The 22,363-nt window shown below is 39.8% G+C and overlaps 1 protein-coding gene across 2 annotated transcripts; it reads left to right on the top strand.

Annotated features, from left to right (window-relative positions):
- Positions 1-621: 621 nt before the first annotated feature.
- ppp4r2.S (protein phosphatase 4 regulatory subunit 2 S homeolog) lies at positions 622-22,123 on the top strand. 2 transcript variants are annotated; one of them, NM_001093586.1, is given in 9 exon segments: positions 622-706; positions 7,665-7,746; positions 8,904-9,074; positions 11,840-11,933; positions 12,307-12,344; positions 15,322-15,396; positions 15,499-15,639; positions 17,173-17,429; positions 20,216-22,123. In NM_001093586.1, coding segments are annotated over 9 exon segments (1,197 nt in total). In that variant the 5' UTR covers positions 622-672; the 3' UTR covers positions 20,521-22,123.
- The last annotated feature ends 240 nt before the right edge of the window (positions 22,124-22,363 follow it).

The raw sequence follows: 22,363 nt of genomic DNA, 5'->3' as shown, positions 1-22,363 counted from the left end.
TTTTAATTGTTAAAAAATAAAAAGTTAAAAACGTCGATTTTTTCAAATAAATTTCAATTGGTCTTTTTTATTCGTATTTCGAAGATTCGACCCTTGATAAATCAGCCCCTTATAAGCGTATGGTCCCACACCAAATACAATAGAGAACTAGAATAATAACACTCATCAGACGCCACAGGTTAAAAAAAAAACACCACAGAACAGTTCGCTACACACTCACTGCTGGATGAGGTCATTCTATAACGACCAATCACACTGAACTCTGCCGCTACACACGACCAATCAGCGGGCCCGATGAGTTTCCTTTCTCGGAAGCGCCAATCAATAGCGCCCAACCCCCACTTCCTCCTCTTGTGCGTGCTCGTTCACGTGACGCGCCCAGTATCAGACTGTAGCCGCTGCTTACTCCCGCCCTCCTTTTGCGCGCTCCTCGTGACGTCACGAGCGCCATATTGCGCGGCGACAGCGGCGGCGGCTTCTGGGATCTCGGTTCGATCAGAGGTGTTTCCGTCGTTGCTCAGCGTGGAGAGCGGAGGCAGGGAACAGGCCCTCGTTTCCTCCTGTGGGGTTCGTTTTCTGTGAAGGAGGAAGCGATTACGGACGGGGCTGGGAGCGAGGGGTAACGGGAGGCAGCCGGTGTCTGTGTGTGCGCGACACCCTCCTCTTCCGGCAATGGACGTCGACCGGCTCCAGGAGGCTTTGAAAGGTCATTGTCCCGACAGTTTCACGGCCATTGTTAGTGAATATGACTCAAAGTGGGGCTCCTAGTCCAGTGGGGCTGCTGAGGAATTATGGGAGTTGTATTTCAGGGAAGGGGGAGAGTGGAATGTGATTTCTCTCATAAGTTATAAAGTTAAATTGCTACTGAAAGCAGTAACTGCGTGTGTTCTCTGCACTGCTGGTTGTGGCTCCTGAAACAGTACAACAGAAGGCAGCTGACCTGGGGGAGAACTGACGTCTGCTACATTGTTTCACGAGTCACAACCGGCCAGGCCTAAAATACTGCTTTCAATAGCCCTGACATTTGCTTAGAACTTACACTGAGTGCGTTTTGGGAAGTTAAAAGGAGTGGTTCACCTTTAAGGTAACTTTTATTATCTTATAGAATTAGAAAGCCAGTTCTAAAAATAAATTTCATTTGGTCTACATTATTTTTTTTTATAGTTTGTGAATGATTTGCTGTCTGACTCTTTCCAGCTTTCAAATGGGGGTCACTGACCCCATCTAAAAAACAAATGTTCTCTAAGGCTTCAAATGTATCATCAGTGCTACTTTTTATTACGCATCTTTCTATTCAGTCCTCTCCTATTTATATTCCAGTCTCTTATTCAAATCAGTGCATGGTTGCTAGGGTAATTTGAACCCTAGCAACCAGATGGCTGAAATTGCAAACTGGAGAGCTGCTGAATATAAAGCTAAATAACTCCAAAACCACAAATAATAAAAAATGAAAACCAAATGCAAATTGTCTCAGAATATCACTCTACATCATACTAAAAGCTCATTTAAAGGTGAACAACCCCTTTAATGTATTTCTTTTTCTACGGGGGTCCAAGAAAAATGTTTTGTGGGCAGGGTTCCCTGTTAAGTTTAACCCTTTATAAGTACTTGGGAGAGCTGAGGCTGTTGTAGAAATCTGGGAGTTGCTATAGTACCAGTACAGGGCATACTTGTATGACTAAAAAGCAGTGGTGTAACTACAATTCACTTGGCCCCCTGCAAAAAATGTGAGTAGGGGTCTGGAGAAACAACTAGGGTTGCCACTGGCTGTTATTTCACCGGCCTGGCCGGTAAAAATGATGCTTGATGCCAATGTTATTTATAGGAAAAGCCGTCAAGAATAAAGGTATTTTTTTCCAGAAAAGGTGGCAACCCTAGGCACAACATAGCCCCCAATTGCCTCCCCTTGCGCCCCACCTAGCGGCCATTGCGGGGGGATTTCTCTCGCGCTATAGAGGAAACCGACATGTTGGCCCATCCCCCTGCAGGCTCTTCTTCCTCTATAGTTGCCCTACTGCTAGAAAGGATTTGCTTTTAAGCTTGGAAGGTGTTGGGAGTTGCATTTCAGCAGCTGCGGTGCCAGTTTTGTCCCAGGTGGCTTCTGAATAGGGTGTCCAGCTAATGTAAACAACTCGGTTTTGTGGAGGATTAAGGGAGCGTCATGACTTACTAATGGCAAAGGGATTCTGGGAGTTGTTCATATTACTGGAGTCCTTTGGGTTCTAACTATGACTGGCCTGGGCAAGAAGAGTCTCTGTTGTATTATTCTGAATTCTGCTAGATATACAGGGAAGGGGTGCAGTCCACCTCAGTCTATACTCTTCTGCTGTTAAAAGAACAGTAACAGAAAATAATGAAAGTTGTTCATTAGGCGGTTAATTATTAGCCCACTCCTCCCTTGACTTTTCACTTACCTGAAACCCTGACTGGCGCTCCTCTTGGAGAAAATGATCACTAGACCGAGGAACAATTCTACCCCATACTTCTTGCCCTGGGGATCTTGAGTGAGGCATGAGCTGTGCAGTAGCGCAACATTGTGGCAGCAGCTCCTATCTAGTAGAAACAGCAGCATTCAAAACCTCTCTGTCTGCTTCTCACCAGCTATAGGCTGATTGGGGGAGATTAGTTGCCCGGCAACAAATCTCTTCTTTGGGGCGACTAATCTTGCCGCTGGCTAGAATGAAAATCACCAGCGGGGTGGAACTCAGAGCGCTTCGTTTTCTGAAGTTGTCTCATGAGAAAACTTTGGCCGACTATAGATAACGAAGCGATGAGAGTGCCATCCCGCCGGCGAGAAGGCAGTTCGGGGTGATTTGTCGCCGGGCGACTAATTTCCCTTAATCTGACGTGTATCTCTGCCCTTTCTGTTGCAGAATTGATAGCACCCTGCCTGATGCACACAAAGTGGTAACAACTAACAACAGATGGGCCTCCATGCAAAAACACCAGCAGACATGTATGTTACCACTCTGTGTGCTTTACATCAACTGATCTAGGTTATTTGTGCCATTGGTTTATAACCTATGTATCCACACCCTAAAATAAGCCCCCCCATCCCTCTGAATGCTGTGTAACTTCCTCCTATTCTAGTACATTTTAAAGGAGAATTAAACCCTAAAAATTAATGCAGCTAAAAATGGCATATTTTCTACTGGTACAGAAGCACAAATCATAATGTGCAACGTTGCTAGCTACTTCTTTAGTTAGGATTTAGTTCTCCTTTAATCATGGTTTTCAGCCAATTTTTGGGTCATAAAGTGCTTCCCTGTATTTTTTTAGAAGTTTTAAGTAGTGCTGATAAAAAAGGTCATTAAATTTCACCCCCCCCCCCCCATAGACACTCTCCAACCTAAATTATACTTAGTTGAAGCAACAAATCCCTGCGGGTGGTTCCCAGTTAGGCTTGGGCATGCACAGTACCATACAATCCGTGGGTTGTAACCGAAACACTTTCAGCTGGTGGCACCCTCGGCCTCACCCTGTTTATTTATATACAACTTGCCTTGCCACTATACAGTTACATCAGTTAGGATGGGCCAATCGTGGCTAAAAGTGAAATGATTGCATTTTGGGCCAGTTAGGACTGGACATGGACTGACTTTTTGACGACATATCATTTCTGTATTGCCTTCCTGTTCTGCAACATTATAGCTTTCAATTGGGGTAACCGGTAAAAAAAAAAAATAGGAAAAAAATTTATCTAAGAAACGTATTACCTAAGGTGCCCATAGATGCACGGATAATATCATACAAAACATTTTTCATACAACATTCGCTGTGTGTATGGTGAGAGGTGAGCCGACGGATATCTGCAGAAGACTTTGATATTGGTCGGCTCGTCGGTCGGGTTACCTTTGAAGGCACCCAGAACATCGGCCATTGTTAGTGCTGGGTTGTCGGATACAGGTAGAATTCTATTGTTTATACCTTTATAATATACAAAAGCCATGAATATCTTGTAAATAATATCCTTAAAAACTGTGAGTTCTCATGTCATCAGTTATAAACGGTGAGTTCTGATGTAAGGGTTTGTTGCATGACTCGCTGAAATTTGTGTATTATAATAAATAAAGTACCCCCTGTTGCAAAATATAAGGATATTAGAAGTTATTTCGGAGTTCCATGACATGTATAAAAACATGGTCATGAAACTCCTCTGTAACTAATAATATCCTTATAATTTACAAGAGGGGGTACATTATTCACTATATATCCGACGATTCAGCTCTACTTGTGTGTATTGAAACTAACAATCTTTCCTGGGAAGATCTTTTCCCAGGAAGATCATACAGAAATTGTAACGTCTATGGCCACCATTATTGTTCTGCTCAGGCCCTTTATTATTAATCTTCTAGTATCATTCATACTGCTGCCTGGTTGCTAGGGTTCATTGGATGCTAGAAACCACATAGCTGCTGAAATTCCAAACTGGAGAGCTGCTGAACAAAAAGCTAAATCAAAATCATTTAAGGAGTTGTTCACCTTTATATTAACTTTTAGTTGTAGAGTGATATTCGGAGACTATTTTGCTATTGATTTTTATTTGTATTTTTTGTTATTTAGCTTTTTATTCAGCAGCTCTCCAGTTTGCAATTTGTTGCTGTGGACCAAATTACCCTGTCAATAGGGATGCACCGAATCCAGTATTCAGTCCGGGATTCGGCAGAATCCCTGGCCGAACCGAATCCTAACTTGCTTTTGTAAATTAGGGGCAGGATGGTAAATCACATGATTTTTAATCACAAAAGCAAGGAAGAAAAAAGTTTCCACCCTTTCCTGACCCTAATTTGCATATGCAAATTGATTCCATATGCAGCCAAAACTTTTACGAATGATTCGGCTGAATCCCAAATAGTGGATTGGGTGCATCCCTACCTAGCAACTATGCATTGATTTTAATAAGAGATTGGAATATAAATAGGAGAGGCCTGAATAGAAAGATGAGTAAGGAAAAGTAGCAATAACATTTTTTAACCTTAGGGTAAGGTCACACTGGGCGTTTTGGGGAGAATTGGTCGCCTGGCTACTAATCGCCTTGTCTTTGTGGCGACCAATCTCCCCAAACGCCTTCCCTCACTCTGCGTTGGCTTAAATTTAAAAATAGCCAGCGCTAATCACACGCGGCGATTCCTTTTCCGAAGTCGCCCAGTTTCCTCGCCAGGCGACCAAATCTCCCCAAAACGCCCAGCGTGACCTTACTCTTACAGAGTATTTGTTGTTTTATGTGGGATCAGTGACTCCCATTTGAAAGCTGCAACGAGTCAGAAGAAGCAAAATAATTAAAAAAACATTAAAAAGATGACCAATTAAAAGGTTGCTCATATTTAGCCAGTCTATAACATATTAAAACTTAACGTAAATGTAAACCACCCCTTTAAAGGAGAAACAACCCTTACTAAAAAAAAACCCTACCCTACATAGACCCCCTCCCCCAAGCCTAGCTGACCCCCGGGGCAAATGCCCCTAACTTTTTACTTAACCTTGCTGTGTAGATTCTGTCCAGCGCAGTTGACGGGCTCCATCTTCAGCCGCTTCAGTAATCTTCGGAATGAGACCGGCGCTCTGGAAATTTTCATGAGTTACGGCGCATGCACAGTTGTCGTGAACCGGTTGCGTGCGCCGATTCGCAGGTCTCATTTAGAAGATTACCGAACAGAAGAAGATGGCGTCCGAGAACTCCGCTGCACAGAATTTGCACGGAGGGGTAAGTAAAGCATTGGGGGCAGCTAGGTTGGGGGTAGGGTTTTTTTTTTTAAATTAAAGGTTTGTTTGTCCTTCAAGCCACAAAAAAGACCAGTTGCAAATTGGCTCAGAATGACAGTCCACAACATACTATAAGTTGATTTAAAGGTGACATACCCCTTTAAAGGAGAGCTAAACCCTAAAAATGAATGTGGCTAAAAATGCCATATTTTATATAGTGAACTTATTGCACGAGGCTAAAGTTTCAGCTTGTCAATAGCAGCAATGATCCAGGACTTCAAACTTGTCACAGGGGGTCACCATCTTGGAAAGTGTCTGTGACACTCGCATGCTCAGTGGGCTCTGATTGGCTGTTGAGAAGCTAAGCTTAGGGCTCGTCACTAATTATCCAGCAGAAAATGAGCTTCCCTGGCTGTAATATAAGCTGATGCTACAGGTTTGCTGATTATTAAATTCTGATGCTAATTGCACTGGTTTCTGTGCTGCCATGTAGTAATTATCTGTATTAATTACTAATCAGCCTTATAGTGTGACATTTCTATTCTATGTGTACTGTATATTGTGAGTGGGTCCCTAAGCTCAGTAAGTGACAGCAGCACAGAGCATGTGCAGTGAATCAGCAGAAAAGAAGCTGGGGAGCTACTGGGGCATCTTTGGAGACACAGATCTTTACTGCTAAAGGGCTCTGATTGCCTTGGGCTGGTACAGAAGCACAAAACATCATGTACAACATTTCTACCTACTTCTTTAGTTTAACTTTCCTTGTCCTTTAAGGTTAGAGAAGTGCTGTTAGCCTTAGGGCTGCAAGGGTTTATGTGCTGCTGGAAACAGTAGGCCGTCGCTTTGCTGATAATGTTGTGCAGAGGCAATTATCCTGGGCATGGCACTGAACAATAGCTGTGTCTGTGATATAATTGTAATGGTGGTGAATGCACTTTGCCTTATTCAAAGAAGGAAGGTTGATGCACCAGCTCGTCCATAGCTTCTGCTTCCCTTCTTCCCTCCCCCATCCCTTCCATTGCACTGGCATAATCCAGCTTTGCACTGCCTCCTCTGTCTCCTCGGTTATCAACTGAGCGAATACATCCGTGCCTTGGCTCTTGCTTTAATAAAGTGCAACTCCACACTCCTAATGACTGCTTCTGCCAGGACATTAATGCTTCTTCGTTTTTTGTCTCTTCATTGTCTTTCAAACCTCTCCTCAACCCACACACTTCATTTCATTTTTAGGCAATGCTTTGCTTTCCAAGAAACCTAATTGGGAACATTTGCTGTAGTTAAAGGAACAGTTCCTTGTAAACATAAAAACTTGATAAATAGGCTGTGCAAATTAATAAATGTTTCTTATATAATTAGCCAAAAATGTAATGTATAAAGGCTTAAGTGACTGGATGTCTAACAGAACACTACTTCTTGCTTTTTAGCTCTGTAACTCTGAGTTAAGGTGGCCATACACGGAGAGATCTGCTCGTTTGGCGATGTCCATGTGCCCCTCTCCCCATCAAGTCACTGATTGGTTACTGCCTGGTAACCAATCAATGGAAACCAAGAGAGCTGAAAAGCAGGAAGTAGTGTTCTGGCTATTATGTTACACATCCAGTCACTCCAGCCTTTATACATTACATTTTTTAAGCTAACTATTAGATACATATTTTATTTTGCACAGCCTGTCCCAGTTTTTATTTTTATACTGAACTGTTCCTAATATAGCTGCCAAACTAGGGTTTGTTAATAAAAACAAATCCAATGTGGCAATTTCATCTTTAAATATTTTTTTCTTTCTTGTGGTGTTTCTCACATGAATGAACAATGCCATAGATAAAAGCTTTGCCGGGGGTTTACTTATCTTCTCTGAACGTCTGTTAATATGTTTGGGATGACCGTAAAAGCTCTTCTGCCCAAACTGTTACATCACTGGCTCTCTGCACAAGTATTAAAACCCTCTTGCTTTTCCTCCTTAGATTTTGAAAAAAGAGGAAAGAAGGACGTTTCTCCTGAACTCGACCAGTTTCTGTGTCATGTTGCAAAGACTGGAGAGACTGTGTAAGTTGCAAGTTATTTTGATCATTTTTGAAGTTTTGATCCACCTTGTTTGTTGTTTTTTTTCTTTGTGTCCTTAAAGGACGTCAACCCAAAAACTGATTGTATTAAAATCAACTTTCCAATATGAATTTATTAAAAATTAGTGCAGGTATGGGACCTGTTATCCAGAACGTCGGGCCTGGAGTTTTCCGGATAAGGGATCTTTCCGTAATTTGGATCTCCATACCTTAAGTCTAATAGAAAATCATTTAAACATTTATTAAAGGGGACCTGTCTCCCTAAGAAGTATTTCCAAATTACATTTATTTAAATTTTGTTTTCTTCAGTCTTGCTCATACACAATCAAAGCACGCAGGCAGGAGCCATTTTGTGGGCTCTGTTAAGACAAGTTGTGTATCACCCCAAAATCTTTTGTATCTGCTCGAAAGGGGGAAGGAGGGAGGCGCAATGTGAGGATAGCAGGGACATCTAGGATGTGCTGAATGGAAAGTGAAAGTAATTGACTGCCCCATATCTATGCCTCAGGCATAGAGGCGGGGCAGGTAATATTTGATTGACAGCTCAGATATTTAAACGCCTTTATAACAGGTATTGATACTTTAATGAAAAAAACTATTTGGGTTCCATGTTTGATTTGCAAACAACTTTTGTTATACAGCTTTTTATGTGTAAGGATATAAGGATTAATTATATCTTAGTTGGGATCAAGTACAAGCTACTGTCTTATCAGAGGAAAAAGGAAATCATTTTTTTTTTTTTTTAATTTGTTTTTAATTATGATGGAGTCTATGGCAGACGGCCTTTCTGTAATTCAGACCTTTCTGGATAATGGATCCCATACCTGTACAAGTTTTGAGAGCAGCCTAGAAGTGCAGATCTTCAGTGCTAAAGGGCTATGTAGGTGTAACATTTTTTTATCTTGTTGTGATTTATTTTTTTATTTAAATTAAATAATTGAGAGAGGCTTGAGTAAAGCTCATTTTAGTTCTTGAAAAAACCCTAAAGCCAAAGTTGCTTAGTTGTCCATTGTTGCGAAACGGTTGTTTTGTAGCCAAGTTCCCATGTTATTTTGCTTAGTGCATTTATATACTTATAGTTTCAAGGCAACTATTAACTTTTAAGATGAATGGTGTTAACTCCTCTGAACTGTTTTGCAGGGTCCAGTGGCCACAATTCAAAGAGTACTTTTTATTTAAACTGGAGAAGGTGATGGATGATTTTCGCACTTCTGCTCCTGAACAAAGAGGACCCCCAAATCCAAATGTGGAATATATTCCTTTTGATGAGATGAAGCAAAGAATACTAAAGATTGTCGCTAGTTTTAATGGGTATGTTCTCTTTATGAACAATTGTAATTAAAGCTGCTTCAAGAGGTGCTCCTATGCTTTTAGCGGCAAGCAGCTGGATTTGTAGCCAGTTTGGGTGAAAATATCCACAGATGGTGTTTTCCCCAGTCTTTTTTTTTCCCCTCCACCCCCACCTAGCACACTGTATTAGATTTCTACTTTTAGAAGCCCGTAGAACCGCATAGATTGTTTTGGCTTCAAGCTACCATTTTGAAGGTTATGGAAAAATTAACATATTATCAACCATTAATCCATATTTCCGCGTGCGGTGGGTGGTACCTTTTTTTTTTTTTTTTTTTGCAAAAGGGTTTCCTTCTCCTTTAACTAACCTAATGGCTTTTCTTTGAATGGAGGTTCCTTCCCTGGTCAGTGGAAAGTAATGAGGACACTTCTGTAATACCATTTATTTTGCTATAAGTGTGAGGGGCAGTAGCACGTCTCTTCTAGTGAAGATTCAACTCTTAAGGGCTATGGCCTTTGGAAACCATGGACACAATGCTCCTGTTTGGGGAGGCACCGAATCCACTATTTTGGATTCGGCCAAATCCTTAGCGAACGATTTGGCCAAATACCGAACCGAATCCAAATTAGGGGTGGCAAGGGGAAAACATTTTTTCCTTGTTTTGTGACAGTCACACGTGATTTCCCTCCCCACCACTTATTTGCATATGCAAATTAGGATTTGGTTCGGCCAGGCAGAAAGATTCGGCCGAATCCTGGATTCGGTGCATCCCTACCCCTGTTGTATAATTACACTAATTGTTTATTACCGTACTTTCCTGCTGTACAACATTGTGATTTACGGCAGCCATAAGTATGCTTGCAATCTGACTTCTACTTGTCTTATTCAGTACTTGTGTATGCTCCAAGCATTGCTGCTGCCTGTATCTGGTCATATAGGTGCACCCAGAATACAGAGGGACATCATTTAATCTAGCACCAGTGTCTTTGTTTTAGGGTCAGTTGGTGAAAATCTATAAATGATCTTAGTTATTGTGGCCTCCAGTCCACTCAAAGAACTCCAGCGAGGACTTTTTATAATATCATATTAATACATTTTGGGCCTCAGACATGCCCACAATCAATTGGGCAACCTATTGGTACTCCTACGCCCTAAATCCCACCCTTCTCCAATGAAATAGATCAGAAAATGATCTACTGGCTGAAAAGTCAAAAGCTGTTGATGGAGGACTATTGGGAGCAGCACTGATGCCCATCACCCAATGTGGTCAGTTGGTTGTCCAAAACACAGAGTAGGCTTTTTGTTTCCTTGCCCGATAAACTGAACTGGAAGTCAGTATCTAGTAGAATTAAGTCAAGGGAAACTGGACATTTTAGAGTTTTTCTTGAAAATGTTTCACCACTCATCCGAGTGGCTTCTTCAATGATGAAACATTTTTCAAGAAAAACTCTTAAGAGGCACATTTATCAAGGGTCGAATTTCAAATTCATGTTTTTTAAAACTCCCATAAACTCGAAAACTCACCCCAACTGAATGTTTATTGCATCAGTTAATAGTGCTACTCCAGCAGACTTCTGCACTGAAATCCAAATCTCAAAAGAGCAAACAGATTTTTTCATAGTTCATTTTGAAATCTGACATGGGGCTAGACATTTTGTCAGTTTCACACCTGCCCCCAGTCATGTGACTTCTGCTTGCAATTTAGGATAGAACTACTTTCTGGCAGGCTGTTCTTTCTCCTACTTAATGTAACTGAATGTGTCTCAGTGGGTCTTTGCTTTTACTATTGAATGTTAGATCTACCAGGCAGCTGTTATCTTGTGTTAGGGAGCTGCTATGTCGTTACCTTCCCATTGTTCTGTTGTTAGACTGCTGGGGGGGGGGACTGATATCACTCCAACTTGCAGTAAAGAGTGATTGAACTTTATCAAAGCACATGACTGGGGGCAGCTAGGAAACTGTCAATATGTCTAGCCCCATGTCAGATTTAAAAATTAAATGTAATAAAATCTCTTTGATCTTTTGAAAAATGGATTTCAGTTCAGAATTTTGCTGGAGCAGCACTATTAACTGATGTGTTTTGAAAAAATAAAAAAACGTTCACCGTATCCCTTTAAATGGCCAGAGCATGATAAATCTCAAAAATCTAATTGGATTTTTTTTTAAAAAAACTTGAATCGAATTTGAATAATTCCCTAATCCAATCTGACAGTTGACCATATAAAAACTCAATTCAACCCTTGATAAATCTACTCCTAAATTTCCAGTTGCCTTTGACGTAATTCTACTAAATACTATATCATGACCTGGATAAATGAGACTCTTCATAGACATATGAACCTGAAGTCATGCAACATTATGTTAGTGTCTTGGACGCTATTAACAAAGGGTGCTCTTCATGTTTAATAGTGACATCTAGAGGGAAATGATTCCATTACACTATTGCCCACCACAGCAAAATTTCTTCAAACTATATCAGGGATGCACCGAATCCACTATTTTGGATTGTCTGAACCCCGAATCCTTTGTGAAAGATTTGGCCGAGAACCGAATCTGATTCATAGTTTGCATAGGCAAATTAAAAGGGGAAAACATTTTTTACTTCCCTGTTTTGTGACAAAAAGTCAGATTTCCGTCCCACCCCTAATTTGCATATGCAAATCATGATTCTGTTTGGCTAGGAAGAAGAATTCGGCCAAATCCCGAACCGAATCCTGGATTCAGTGCATCCCTACACAAAATACATTAACCTTGGATTTCATTGTACTGTTTCCTTTTCTTCCAGCACTCCTTTTACTATTCAGCGGCTCTGCGAGTTACTGACTGACCCACGAAGGAATTACACAGGCACAGACAAGTTTCTGAGAGGAGTAGAAAAGGTATTGGATGCATGTCGGAAATAGCATCTATTCCAAAAAAAATCTAATTTTTCATAAGGGCAAATCATTTCGTTTTTCTTATTTTGGGGTTCAGAAACTCTAGAGGGAAAAGCACAGGCAATTTTAAAATTTTCCAAATTGTGGCTCTATCGTTATCCCCAAGGCCTGTTTCTTGCAGGGATGAAAGGAGGGCTTTGGAGAAAGAAATGTTGCTTGTCTTATATAGCTTGAAAGTGTTGGGAAGGCAATTAAATAGGCAATTAAATAATTACACATTCAATTTTTTTTTTTTGATAGGCAAATACAAGGAGAAAAGTAAATAAATTTGAATTATCCTCCTTTGCACTCACTAAATGTTTCTTTTATTTTGCAGAATATCATGGTTGTGAGCTGTGTATACCCTTCTTCTGAGTAAGTACTTCCATTAAACACCTTGTTGGAACTTGTTTTTAATTCTCTGTTCAATTAAATTGACACACTTGTGTTCAGATCTCTTCACTTGTACATAGTTAAGAATGAGCCAGTAGGACATTTCAGTTGTAGCTTTGCAATTGGTTTTCATTTTTTATTATTTGTGGTTTTTCAGTTATTTAACTTTTATTCAGCAGCTCTCCAGTTTGTGGTTTCAGCCACCTGGTTGCTAGGTTTGAATAAGGGACTGGAATATGAATAGGAGAGACCTGAATAGAAAGATGACTAATGAAAGGTACCAATAACAATACACTTGTAGCCTTTGTTTTTTTTTTAGAAGGCTGGAAAGAAAAAGGCAAATAATTAAAAAACTATAAAAAATAATGAAGACCAATTGAAATGTTGCTTAGAATTAGCCTTTCTATAACACACTTAAAGGTGAACCACCCCTTAAAGGCAGTGATCCCCAACTGGTGGCTTGTGTGCAACTTTGGGTGATAAATGATCGTATTTTGGATATGTTCCTTAGGTGGAAGTGACATGATTTAATAAGTGACTGGATATGAGGTGTGAATGACAGGGCAGAATCTAGGATAACCCCAAGGCACCGGGCCTGGGGAGAGGGGGTGATAGTGGAATTAACTATGATGGATACTTCCGGGATGTCACTGGTGTTAGTTGGAGGAAAGAGAACCATTTCAGTTTTAGAGAGGTTTCATTTAAGGTAGCGTTGCGACATCCAGGTAGAGATAGCGGACAGGCAGGAGGAGACGCGAGTTAGGAGTTCTAGGTTGAGATCAGGAGATGAGAGATAGATCTGAGTATCGTCAGCATAGAGGTGGTGGTGGAAACCATACGAGTTGATTAATTTGCCGAGTATAGAAGTATAGAGGGAGAATAGTAATGGTCCCTGGACAGAGCCCTGAGGAACTCCAACAGAAAGAGGTAGGGGAGAAGATGCTACTCCATTGTAGGAGACACTGAAGGAACGATTGGTGATGTAAGAAGAGAACCAGGACAGGGCTATGTCACGAAGGCCAAGCGAATGGAGGGACTGGAGGAGGAGAGGGTGATCTACAGTGTCAAATGCGGCTGAGAGATCAAGCAGTATTAGTAGTGAGAAATGATTGTTGACTTTAGTGGTTAAAAGGTCATTAGTCGAGTCAGGGCAGTTTCCGTGGAGTGTTGTGGCTTAAAACCAGATTGTAGGGGGTCCAGCAGGTTATTGTCAGAGAGGAATGAGGTTAGTCATTTGAATGTGGCTCACGGTTAAGAAAGGTTGGGGACTTTTAACTTGAGTAATTTCAACCTAGATATAAAATAGTGTATAATGAGAGAATGAAGCACCTTTCTGTTTCAAATTAATTGCAAATAAAAGTGCAGTTAAAAGCAATATTTGCACCTTGCTATTCTCTACTTGACTCCCCTACTAGGTATTGAGCAGAGACTTAAATTTCCACAATGCCGTGCACTCATTAAACCTTGAGAAAGTGAGCTTCCTTACTTTCCTGATAAAAGTATGGGATCTATTATCCAGAATGCTGGAGATAACAGATCTTTCTCTAATTTGGATCTTCACCCCTTAAAGGGGAAGTAAAGGCTAGAAATGCTGTATTTTGCATACTAAACATGAACTTACTGCATCTCAAGCCTATCAAACATGATTTATGCTTTCAAGTTGGCCATAGGGGGTCATCATCTTGTAACTTTGTTATACATCTTTTCAAGACCAAGACTGTGCACATGCTCAGTGGGGTCTGGGCTGCTTGGGATCGTCGTAAATTATCTAAACAGCACAAATCAAATATCTGCCAGAAGCCGATACAACAAGACTGATTAATAATCAGAATATACAGACTGCACTGGGTTCTGTGTTGTCATGTAATCTAATAGGGATTGTATAGTTTGTGTGTTGTTTAATACAAGCTTTTTCCAACTCTGCAGAACCAGTGGCTGCAGCAAAATAATCCTCCAAATAAAATCAGAGTTTAAATCTGGCTCCATGATCTTTGTCCATGCAGTTGGAGTTGGAAACAGTAAAGGGGATGTAAAGGCAAATATAAAATCCAATACAAATCTCTACACAGTCGCCGACTCCTCGAATTCTGCATGGCTGGGAAGTAAGGCAGGGGCTCCCCCTGCTGTTCACAAGTATGATTGCAGAGCAGTTAGGGACTGTCTGACAAGTCTATCCACAGCAGTAAATGAAGGGAGAGTTTCACTGCATACAGTCAGGTTTCCCATAAAAACGGTACATATTTTGTAATTAAAGTATATTGGAGATAGATTTCTTTTTCATTAAAGAAAGTAAAAATTGGATTTTATTTTTTTGCCTTTACATGCCCTTTGTCTACTAAAAAATCATGTAAAGATTAGATAAACCCAAAAGGCTGCTTTTCTTCCAACAAGGATTAATTATATCTTAGTTGGGATCAAGTACAAGGTACTGTTTTATTACAGAGAAAAAGAAAATAATTTTAAAAAATTTGGATTATTTGGATAAAATGGAGTCTTTCTGTAATTTGGAGCTTTCTGGATAACTGGTCCCATATCTGTAGTAGCTTCTCTGCTTGACACCCCAGAGCATGTGTAACTGTTTTTGTAAGACATAGTGCATGTACAGGACTGCAGTTACTATATAAAAGGTATAGGTGGGAACACATTTTTGGGCACATCTGATCTTCCCAGGTCTGCTGATCCCAAAATGAATTTTGATATCTGGGCAGGAACTGGCTACTGCTACTTTTATTGAAATGGTATTGGTAGTCCGGTCACACAGAACAGACGGGTACTGCCTTCAAAAATTATTACATTAAACATTTACATTGTGCTTTAGAACTGTATTCAGGTTTGTTGAGCATTATTTTTATATTTTTGTGGACATTTTCTTTTTATATTAAATTAACTTCCCCTCTTTTTGAAAATTATTTAGCCTTCCTTCGTTCACTACCCGCCTAAATGTAACATTTCCTTCTAGGAAAAACACTTCTCCCAGTCTGAACCGCATGAATGGCGTTATGTTTCCAAGCAACTCCCAGAGTTACACAGACAGGTATGTTGCATGCACACAAGTTACACTGCTTCCGTTGTTTTATTTATAGAATTTTTTTTGTGTAAGCATTTATTTTCTTCACAAAATATTTTTGTTTTTTAGGTCAAATGTTAATGGTCCTGGAACCCCAAGACCGACAAATCGGCCAAAATTCACCTTGTCGAGTCCAATGAACACAAATGGTTTGCCTGACAGTATGGAAAATAAAGAATCCGACTTGCAGCAGAAAGAAAAGAGTCTGAGGTTGTTATTCAGTACTTCTTATACAATGAAGCATTTATCTTGCCTGGGGGGGTGTGAAGCACAGTTCTGTTGTGGTTTTCATTTGGCGAACATGGTTTGTAGATCTCTTGCAAAATCATGCAGCAAGTGCTGTATTTTACAGAATTTGCTTGTTCTTTGATTACAGATTCATGTAAAGATAACTTAGGAACCAGTTCAGCACTTTTTTCTGGCTGGTGATTGGCCACAAATATATTTAAAGGAAAACTAAACTAAGTAGGCTAGAAAGGCAAGGCAACCACAGCCCTTTAGCAGTAAAGATCTGTGTCTCCAAAGATGCCCCAGTAGCTCCGCCATCTTCTTTTCTGCTGATTCACTGCACATGCTCTGTGCTGCTGTCACTTACTGAGCTTAGGGACCCACTCACAATATACAGTACACATAGAATAGAAATGTCACAATATAAGGCTGATTAGTAATTAATACACATAATTACTACATGGCAGCACAGAAACCAGTGCAATTAGCATCAGAATTTAATAATCAGCAAACCTGTAGCATCAGATTATATTACAGGGGAAGCTCATTTTCTGCTGGATAATTAGTGATGAGCCCTAAGCTTAGCTTCTCAACAGCCAATCAGAGCCCACTGAGCATGTGAGTGTCACAGACACTTTCCAAGATGGTGACCCCCTGTGACAAGTGTGAAGTCCTGGATCATTGCTGCTATTGACAAGCTGAAACTTTAGCCTCGTGCAATAAGTTCACTATATAAAATATGGCATTTTAGTAATATTCCTTTTTAGTGTTTAGTTCTCATTTAAGGAGTCTTTGGAGGCAGTCTGCTTCAGTATTCTGTAGTGATAATGATAAAATTGTTTATTTTAGGAATGCACAGAATCCACTATTTTGGATTCGGCTGAACCCCGAATCCTTCGCAAAAGATTTGTCCGAACCCTTATCTGCACAATGCATATGCAAATTAGGGGTGGCATGGGGAAAACATTTTTTTAATTCCTTGTTTTGTGACAAGGATTTCCTTCCACGATATGCAGAATAGGATTTGGATTCGGTTGGCTGGGCTGAAGGATTCGGCCGAATCCCGAAACAAATCTTGGATTCTGTGCATTCCTAGTTTATTTCTAGGAATGCACCATATCCAGGATTCGGTTAGGTATCCGGCATTTTTCAGCATGTTTCGGATTCGGCCGTATCCTTGTGCCTGAACCGAATCCTAATTTACATAAACAAATGAGAGGTGGGAAGAGAAAATCACCTGACTTTCGTCACAAATCAAGGAAGTAAAACATTTTCCCCCCCAATTTTTCTGTTTATTTGCATATGCCAATTAGGGTTTGTATTCAGTTCGGTATTTTCCCGAATCTTTCACTAAGGGATCGGGGATTCGACCGAAAATAGTGGATTTGCTGCATCTCTATTTATTTCATTGGTACCAGGAACCAAATCCTAACTGCTACCATTCCGTTCCCTGTGTTAATGCCAGCCACCTCCTGTAAGCCTTCTAAAAAAATTCCCACTTTCTTATATTCTCAGTGACTCTGCAGTGTTTGATGATGGATCACAAGCAACTACTCCAAAAAATAAGCATTCAGCTGAGGACTCTGTAGAAGCTGAGGAACACGAAGTCAAGAGACTAAAATTTGATACAGAAGAGGATGAGGAAGCAGCGTGTGCTAATCCAGACGCATCTAGTGAGGTCTCCACTGAAATGGCCGAGGAAGCTGAATGTGCATCTACAAGTGCGGATAAAGGGAAAGAAAGCTGTCAAACAGCACAGACTGCAGATGAAGGTATTAGCTGACTTAGAGCATGTAATCCAGTTTGTGTTTACGAGAGACCATAATCTTTATTATACATGTCTGATATCCACTTATCTTTTCCTACTCTTCCTGGGGCGTATAATTTTTAGACTTCGTAAAGATGGACTTTAACAGAAAATGATTTTCTTGTTTATATCGCCGTATTTTGGATTTAGCTGCTTTCCTCTATATTTCTGGATATTCTCACTTCACAGACGTAATGTTATAGACCCGTGTCTAACAAAACGAGCCTTAGGGAAACATGGCAGCTAGATCACAGCTGCCGTAGACTTGTTTAGGCCAGGTTCAAATCCTAAAGAATTCTATGGAGGCAATTTGCTCCAAGGTATCATTATTATTATTATTATTATTATTATTATTATTATTAATAGTATTATTATTAGCAGCGTGAGGTTAACTTGAAAATCTGGTGAGACATGAAAACATGGCAGTAGCTGCTGCCTCTTAGTTCCTGTTAAAAAAACATCTTTCAGTATTGAAATTATATCGATTTATAGCTATTGGCCAAATTCTTTGGGTTTGGTTCAGTGATATAACAACTAAACGTTACGGTGATTTGTTCAGAGGTGTCGCAGTTTTCTTTGTTTAAAATTGAATATGAAAACTAGGGTTTGGAGAGGATGTTAATCCAAAAAATCTAGATTTGTTATATGCCTAAATATGTGGGAGATTTAGTATGCTATAGAATGGTCTACTCTTGGCAAGTTTTTAATTTGGTCTTTTTACACTTTGAGGCCTATTTGTCAAAGGTCAAATTTCGAATTCATGTGAATTTTTTTACAATTCAACTGGGAGGTTATTTAAAGGGGTTGTGCACCTTTGAATAAACTTTTAGTATGATATAGAGAGTGATATTCTAAGACAATTTGCAATTGCTTTTCATTTTTTATTTGCCGCTGTGCGGTTAGCAACTTCAGCAATCTGGTTGCAAGAGTCCACATTACCCTAGCAACCATGCACTGATTTCAATAAAAGATTAGAATAGGAGAGGCCTGAATAGAAAGATGAGTAATAAAAAGTAGCAATAACAATACATGTGTAGCCTTACAGAGCATTTGTTTTTAGATGGTGTCACTGACCCCTATTTGAAAGCTGGAAAAAGTCTGAGGAAGGAGGCAAATAATTCAAAAACTATAAAAAAAATAAAAAAAAAATAATGAAGACCAATTGAAACATTGCTTAGAAGTGGCCATTCTATAACATACTAAAAGTTAACCTAAAGGTGAACCACTCCTTTAAGAAAAAATGAGTGTCTTTATTCGATCTAATGGTTCTGAGTCGGAAATTTGAATTGTATTCGATTTGTATGAATCTAGTTTTTCTCCTGAACAAAAAAAAACAAAACATACGGTCAGGAAGGCTATTAACATCTCCAAATGGCTCAACAGACCTCTGCCGTCGACTTGTACATGAACTCTGTAGGTTTTAGGTGGTGAATATTCGAATTAGGATTGTTTCTTCGTTGAGTTGTGATAAATCTCTCATTCAAATTTACATTGGAATAGGGAGATTAAAATTTGTGTGTATTCTGAAACTCGAAAATTCGAATTTACTATTTGACCCTTGATAAATCTGCCCTTTATTGTTGTTGGTACTTTTTATTACTTAGGCCGGCCTCTAGTCCTATTTACTGCCTAGTTGCTTGGTTAAATTGAACTCTACCTGCCAAACTGCAGAGCTGCTGAATAGCAAGCTGATTAATTAAAAAATAAACATACCTAATCGCAAATTCTCAGAATAGCACACTTCATCTTTAAATTAACTTTTAGTATGATGTAAACAACCCCTTTAAAATCATAAAGTTGTATAGACATGGGGCTGCAGGTCTGTTCCATTACAGTTTCTGACCCTCGTTAAACGTGTTAGGTCTAGACCTCGGTGAGCGTCTTTTTTTTTTTTTTTTTTTTTTCCCCCCCCAATAAGTTTAGTTCTTATTCTAAGTAGGGATGCACAGAATCCACTATTTTGGATCCAGCTGAACCCCGAATCCTTCGCGAAAGATTCGACCGAATCTGTATCCTAATTTTGATATGCAAATTAGGGGTGGGAAGAGGGGGGGGGGGAAAAATTACTTCCTTGTTTTGTGACAAAAAGTCACGCAATTTCCTTCCCCATCCATAATTTGCATATGCAAATTAGGATTCAGCTGGGCAGAAGGATTTGGCCTTTTTCAGCAGGATTCGGATTCTGGACGAATCCCAAACTAGATTCGGTGCATCCCGAATTCTAAGTAACCTCGAGCCCATGATACAACATATTGTTTATAAAACTATCTTCCACCTTATCTAAAGGCTGGCCTTGAGACTTATTAAGTGCCTGTGAAATCATGATAACCAGGTAGCTAGGCGTTGGCCATTAGATTCCGCTTTCATTGCACTTGGCTTAATTACTGTAACAAAAAATATATGCTTTATAGATAGAAACTGGCATGGAAATGAACCAAAGTTCAGAGGTTATATAGGCCTCAGAGACCTCCGGCTAATTCTGATTCAACAAACTTTATGAAGTAAAAAGGGTTGAGCAAAATGGGTAAAGATCACTTCTGTAACTGCCAGCAACCAATTGGCAGTTGGAGATTACTGCTCTGCTGCATGTATGATAATGATGGCAAACCTCTATGTGCTGTGATTTATAACACCACAGCTGACTTTGCTGCATAGCTATAGAACTCCCAGTGTAATAAATGGAATATCTGTGATTTGTCACTTGGGGTTTATAACTTGTCATTCATTCTTATCCACGTTTTCCCATTGCAGAGTCTTTAATGACAGCGAGTGAATCCACTGAGGTAGAGTGCAACGAGAGGGACAGTGAAACTGTGAGTGTGAGTGAAGAGTCCTCAGAGGAGAGTCATCAGATGGAGGAATCTGAACAGTCTGAATCAGCCTGTTCTCTGAACAGTGAAGAGCCGAACTCTGCTGCTGCAGCGGCGAGCACTGCGGGTACCGACTCCAGCGAGGGAAACATTGGTATCAAATCCACTGAAATCCTTTCATTGTCTCCTATGGAAAACAGTGAAGAGGCCACGAATGCGCCAGAGGAACCTATGGAACAAGACTAACCAATTGCCGCCGACACACCAGTATTTTCCAGACACTTCTGTTTTTACACTGTATAAAAAAAAATTTTATGTACAAAAAAAGTGGACCTTTTTTAGTTTTTTTTCAAAAGGCAAGTAAACCACAAACTACTCTGGAATAAAAACCTGAACGAGCTTTACTTTCCCTTTATAAGACTGAATCTGCAACTCCAGGTTCTGTGCTCGCCGCTGATTGTCAGTTGGGTAAAAACAATGGTTTTTGTATAGATTTCTTTTGTGTTTTTTTTTTTTTTTTATTCTTGTTTAGAAAGTTTTTAAACTGGATGGCTATTCCTTTCCCCTCGAGGTTTCAACATTGGTTACGTTATTAGAAGGAGAAAAAGAAAGTTCTGTTGTCCTTTCAGTTGATTTCATCTGTTTAAGGGTAAAACTCCTCTCGGTGCGGCTTGAGCCGACGCGTCGCCATGTGACGAAACGCATGCGTCGTGTCGGATGTTCTGAAGATACAGGAAGTAATGGAGAAATCGCAGGTAAGAACTACATTTATCCGACTGTCGGATGAAAACGCAGAATTCACTTCCTGTATTTTCAGAACATCCGACAGGTTGCGTGCGTTTCGTTGCATGTCGACATGTGGGCTCCAGCCGCACCATGGAGTTCTACCCTAAACCAGTTACATTTTCAGATGTGAAAGAAGCGTAATCTAGGAAATGCTCCCACCCCCCCATGAATCTGCTCAAGGATCAGTCGGCAAAGTTTTTTTTTTTATCTTCTACACAAAGACTTAACGGTGGGTGGTTAACGGACGCTGCAAAAATCCAAATTTTTCACACATTCCAAGCGATCTAACCGACGTATATTGTGTTTTATTTCTTTTGAAGGTGCCAGAGTATACGTTTTTTCCATTTTTATTTATGAGCGAATGCGCTTATTAGTGGAAACTGCACTCGATGCGTTGGTGTTTATGATTTACACTCACAGATCGGGGGTCGGAATTCAAAAGGTACTTTTTTTCTTTTTCTCTGATATATGTTGGCATTATAATTTCCTCTTGACGTCTGCAATCATCTTATGGAGAGTTCATACATTTACGTTCCCTTCCTGGGCTGAATAAAGTCCTTGAGGTGCATTGAGACCGCCGCCATTTGTATCACATTTTTGAAGTGAACCGAATATTTTTGAACACTTTGACAGCCAGCGATGAGAGATCCCTCCGACCAGCTCAAAGCACAAACAGCCGTTCTTACACATTGTTCATTGTTTTGTTTTCCAACATCCTCTGAAGTTGGTTTAGTCTGAAACGTTTTTTGTTTTTTTTTTGTCATTGTTGCTGGCTGCCAAATTTCTACCTGTTTTTTCTTCAACCTATAGCTTTTTTGATATGTAGAATTTTTAAATTTATGTAAAGTAGATTTTTGTAGAATGTAAACCAAGTGTTCACTGCCTTTGTGAAATGTTCTTTAATTTGTATGATTTCTGTGTGTAAACCGAATGCTTGGGCTTTCAATACAGTATTCATATGAAGCAATAAATATTAATGTTATTAAAAGTCCCGGAGTAAAATTTTTATCAAATATATGCACTCAAAAATCAAAAAAAAAAATTAAAAAGTAAAGTACCCAGATTAATGTTGGTGGTTTTTCTCTCCAGCTTTAATATATCTGCCCTGGCCATTTGAATTCACTTGTTATAAAGGTACACATGCTGTAGCCTAATGTCTCATATGAAAGTCTTCTAATATCTCCTTGTATGTGTTACTTCTTAAGAGGTTAAAGGAGAACTAAAGCTTAAAGGGATCCTATCATCGGAAAACATGTTTTTTCAAAATGCATCAGTTAATAGTGCTACTCCAGCGGAATTCTGC

This window comes from Xenopus laevis, chromosome 4S (genome assembly GCF_017654675.1).
Source record: "Xenopus laevis strain J_2021 chromosome 4S, Xenopus_laevis_v10.1, whole genome shotgun sequence".
Taxonomy (NCBI): Eukaryota; Metazoa; Chordata; class Amphibia; order Anura; family Pipidae; genus Xenopus; species Xenopus laevis.
Note: the sequence above shows the minus strand (reverse complement) of the source record. Positions and strands in the feature narration are given on the sequence as shown.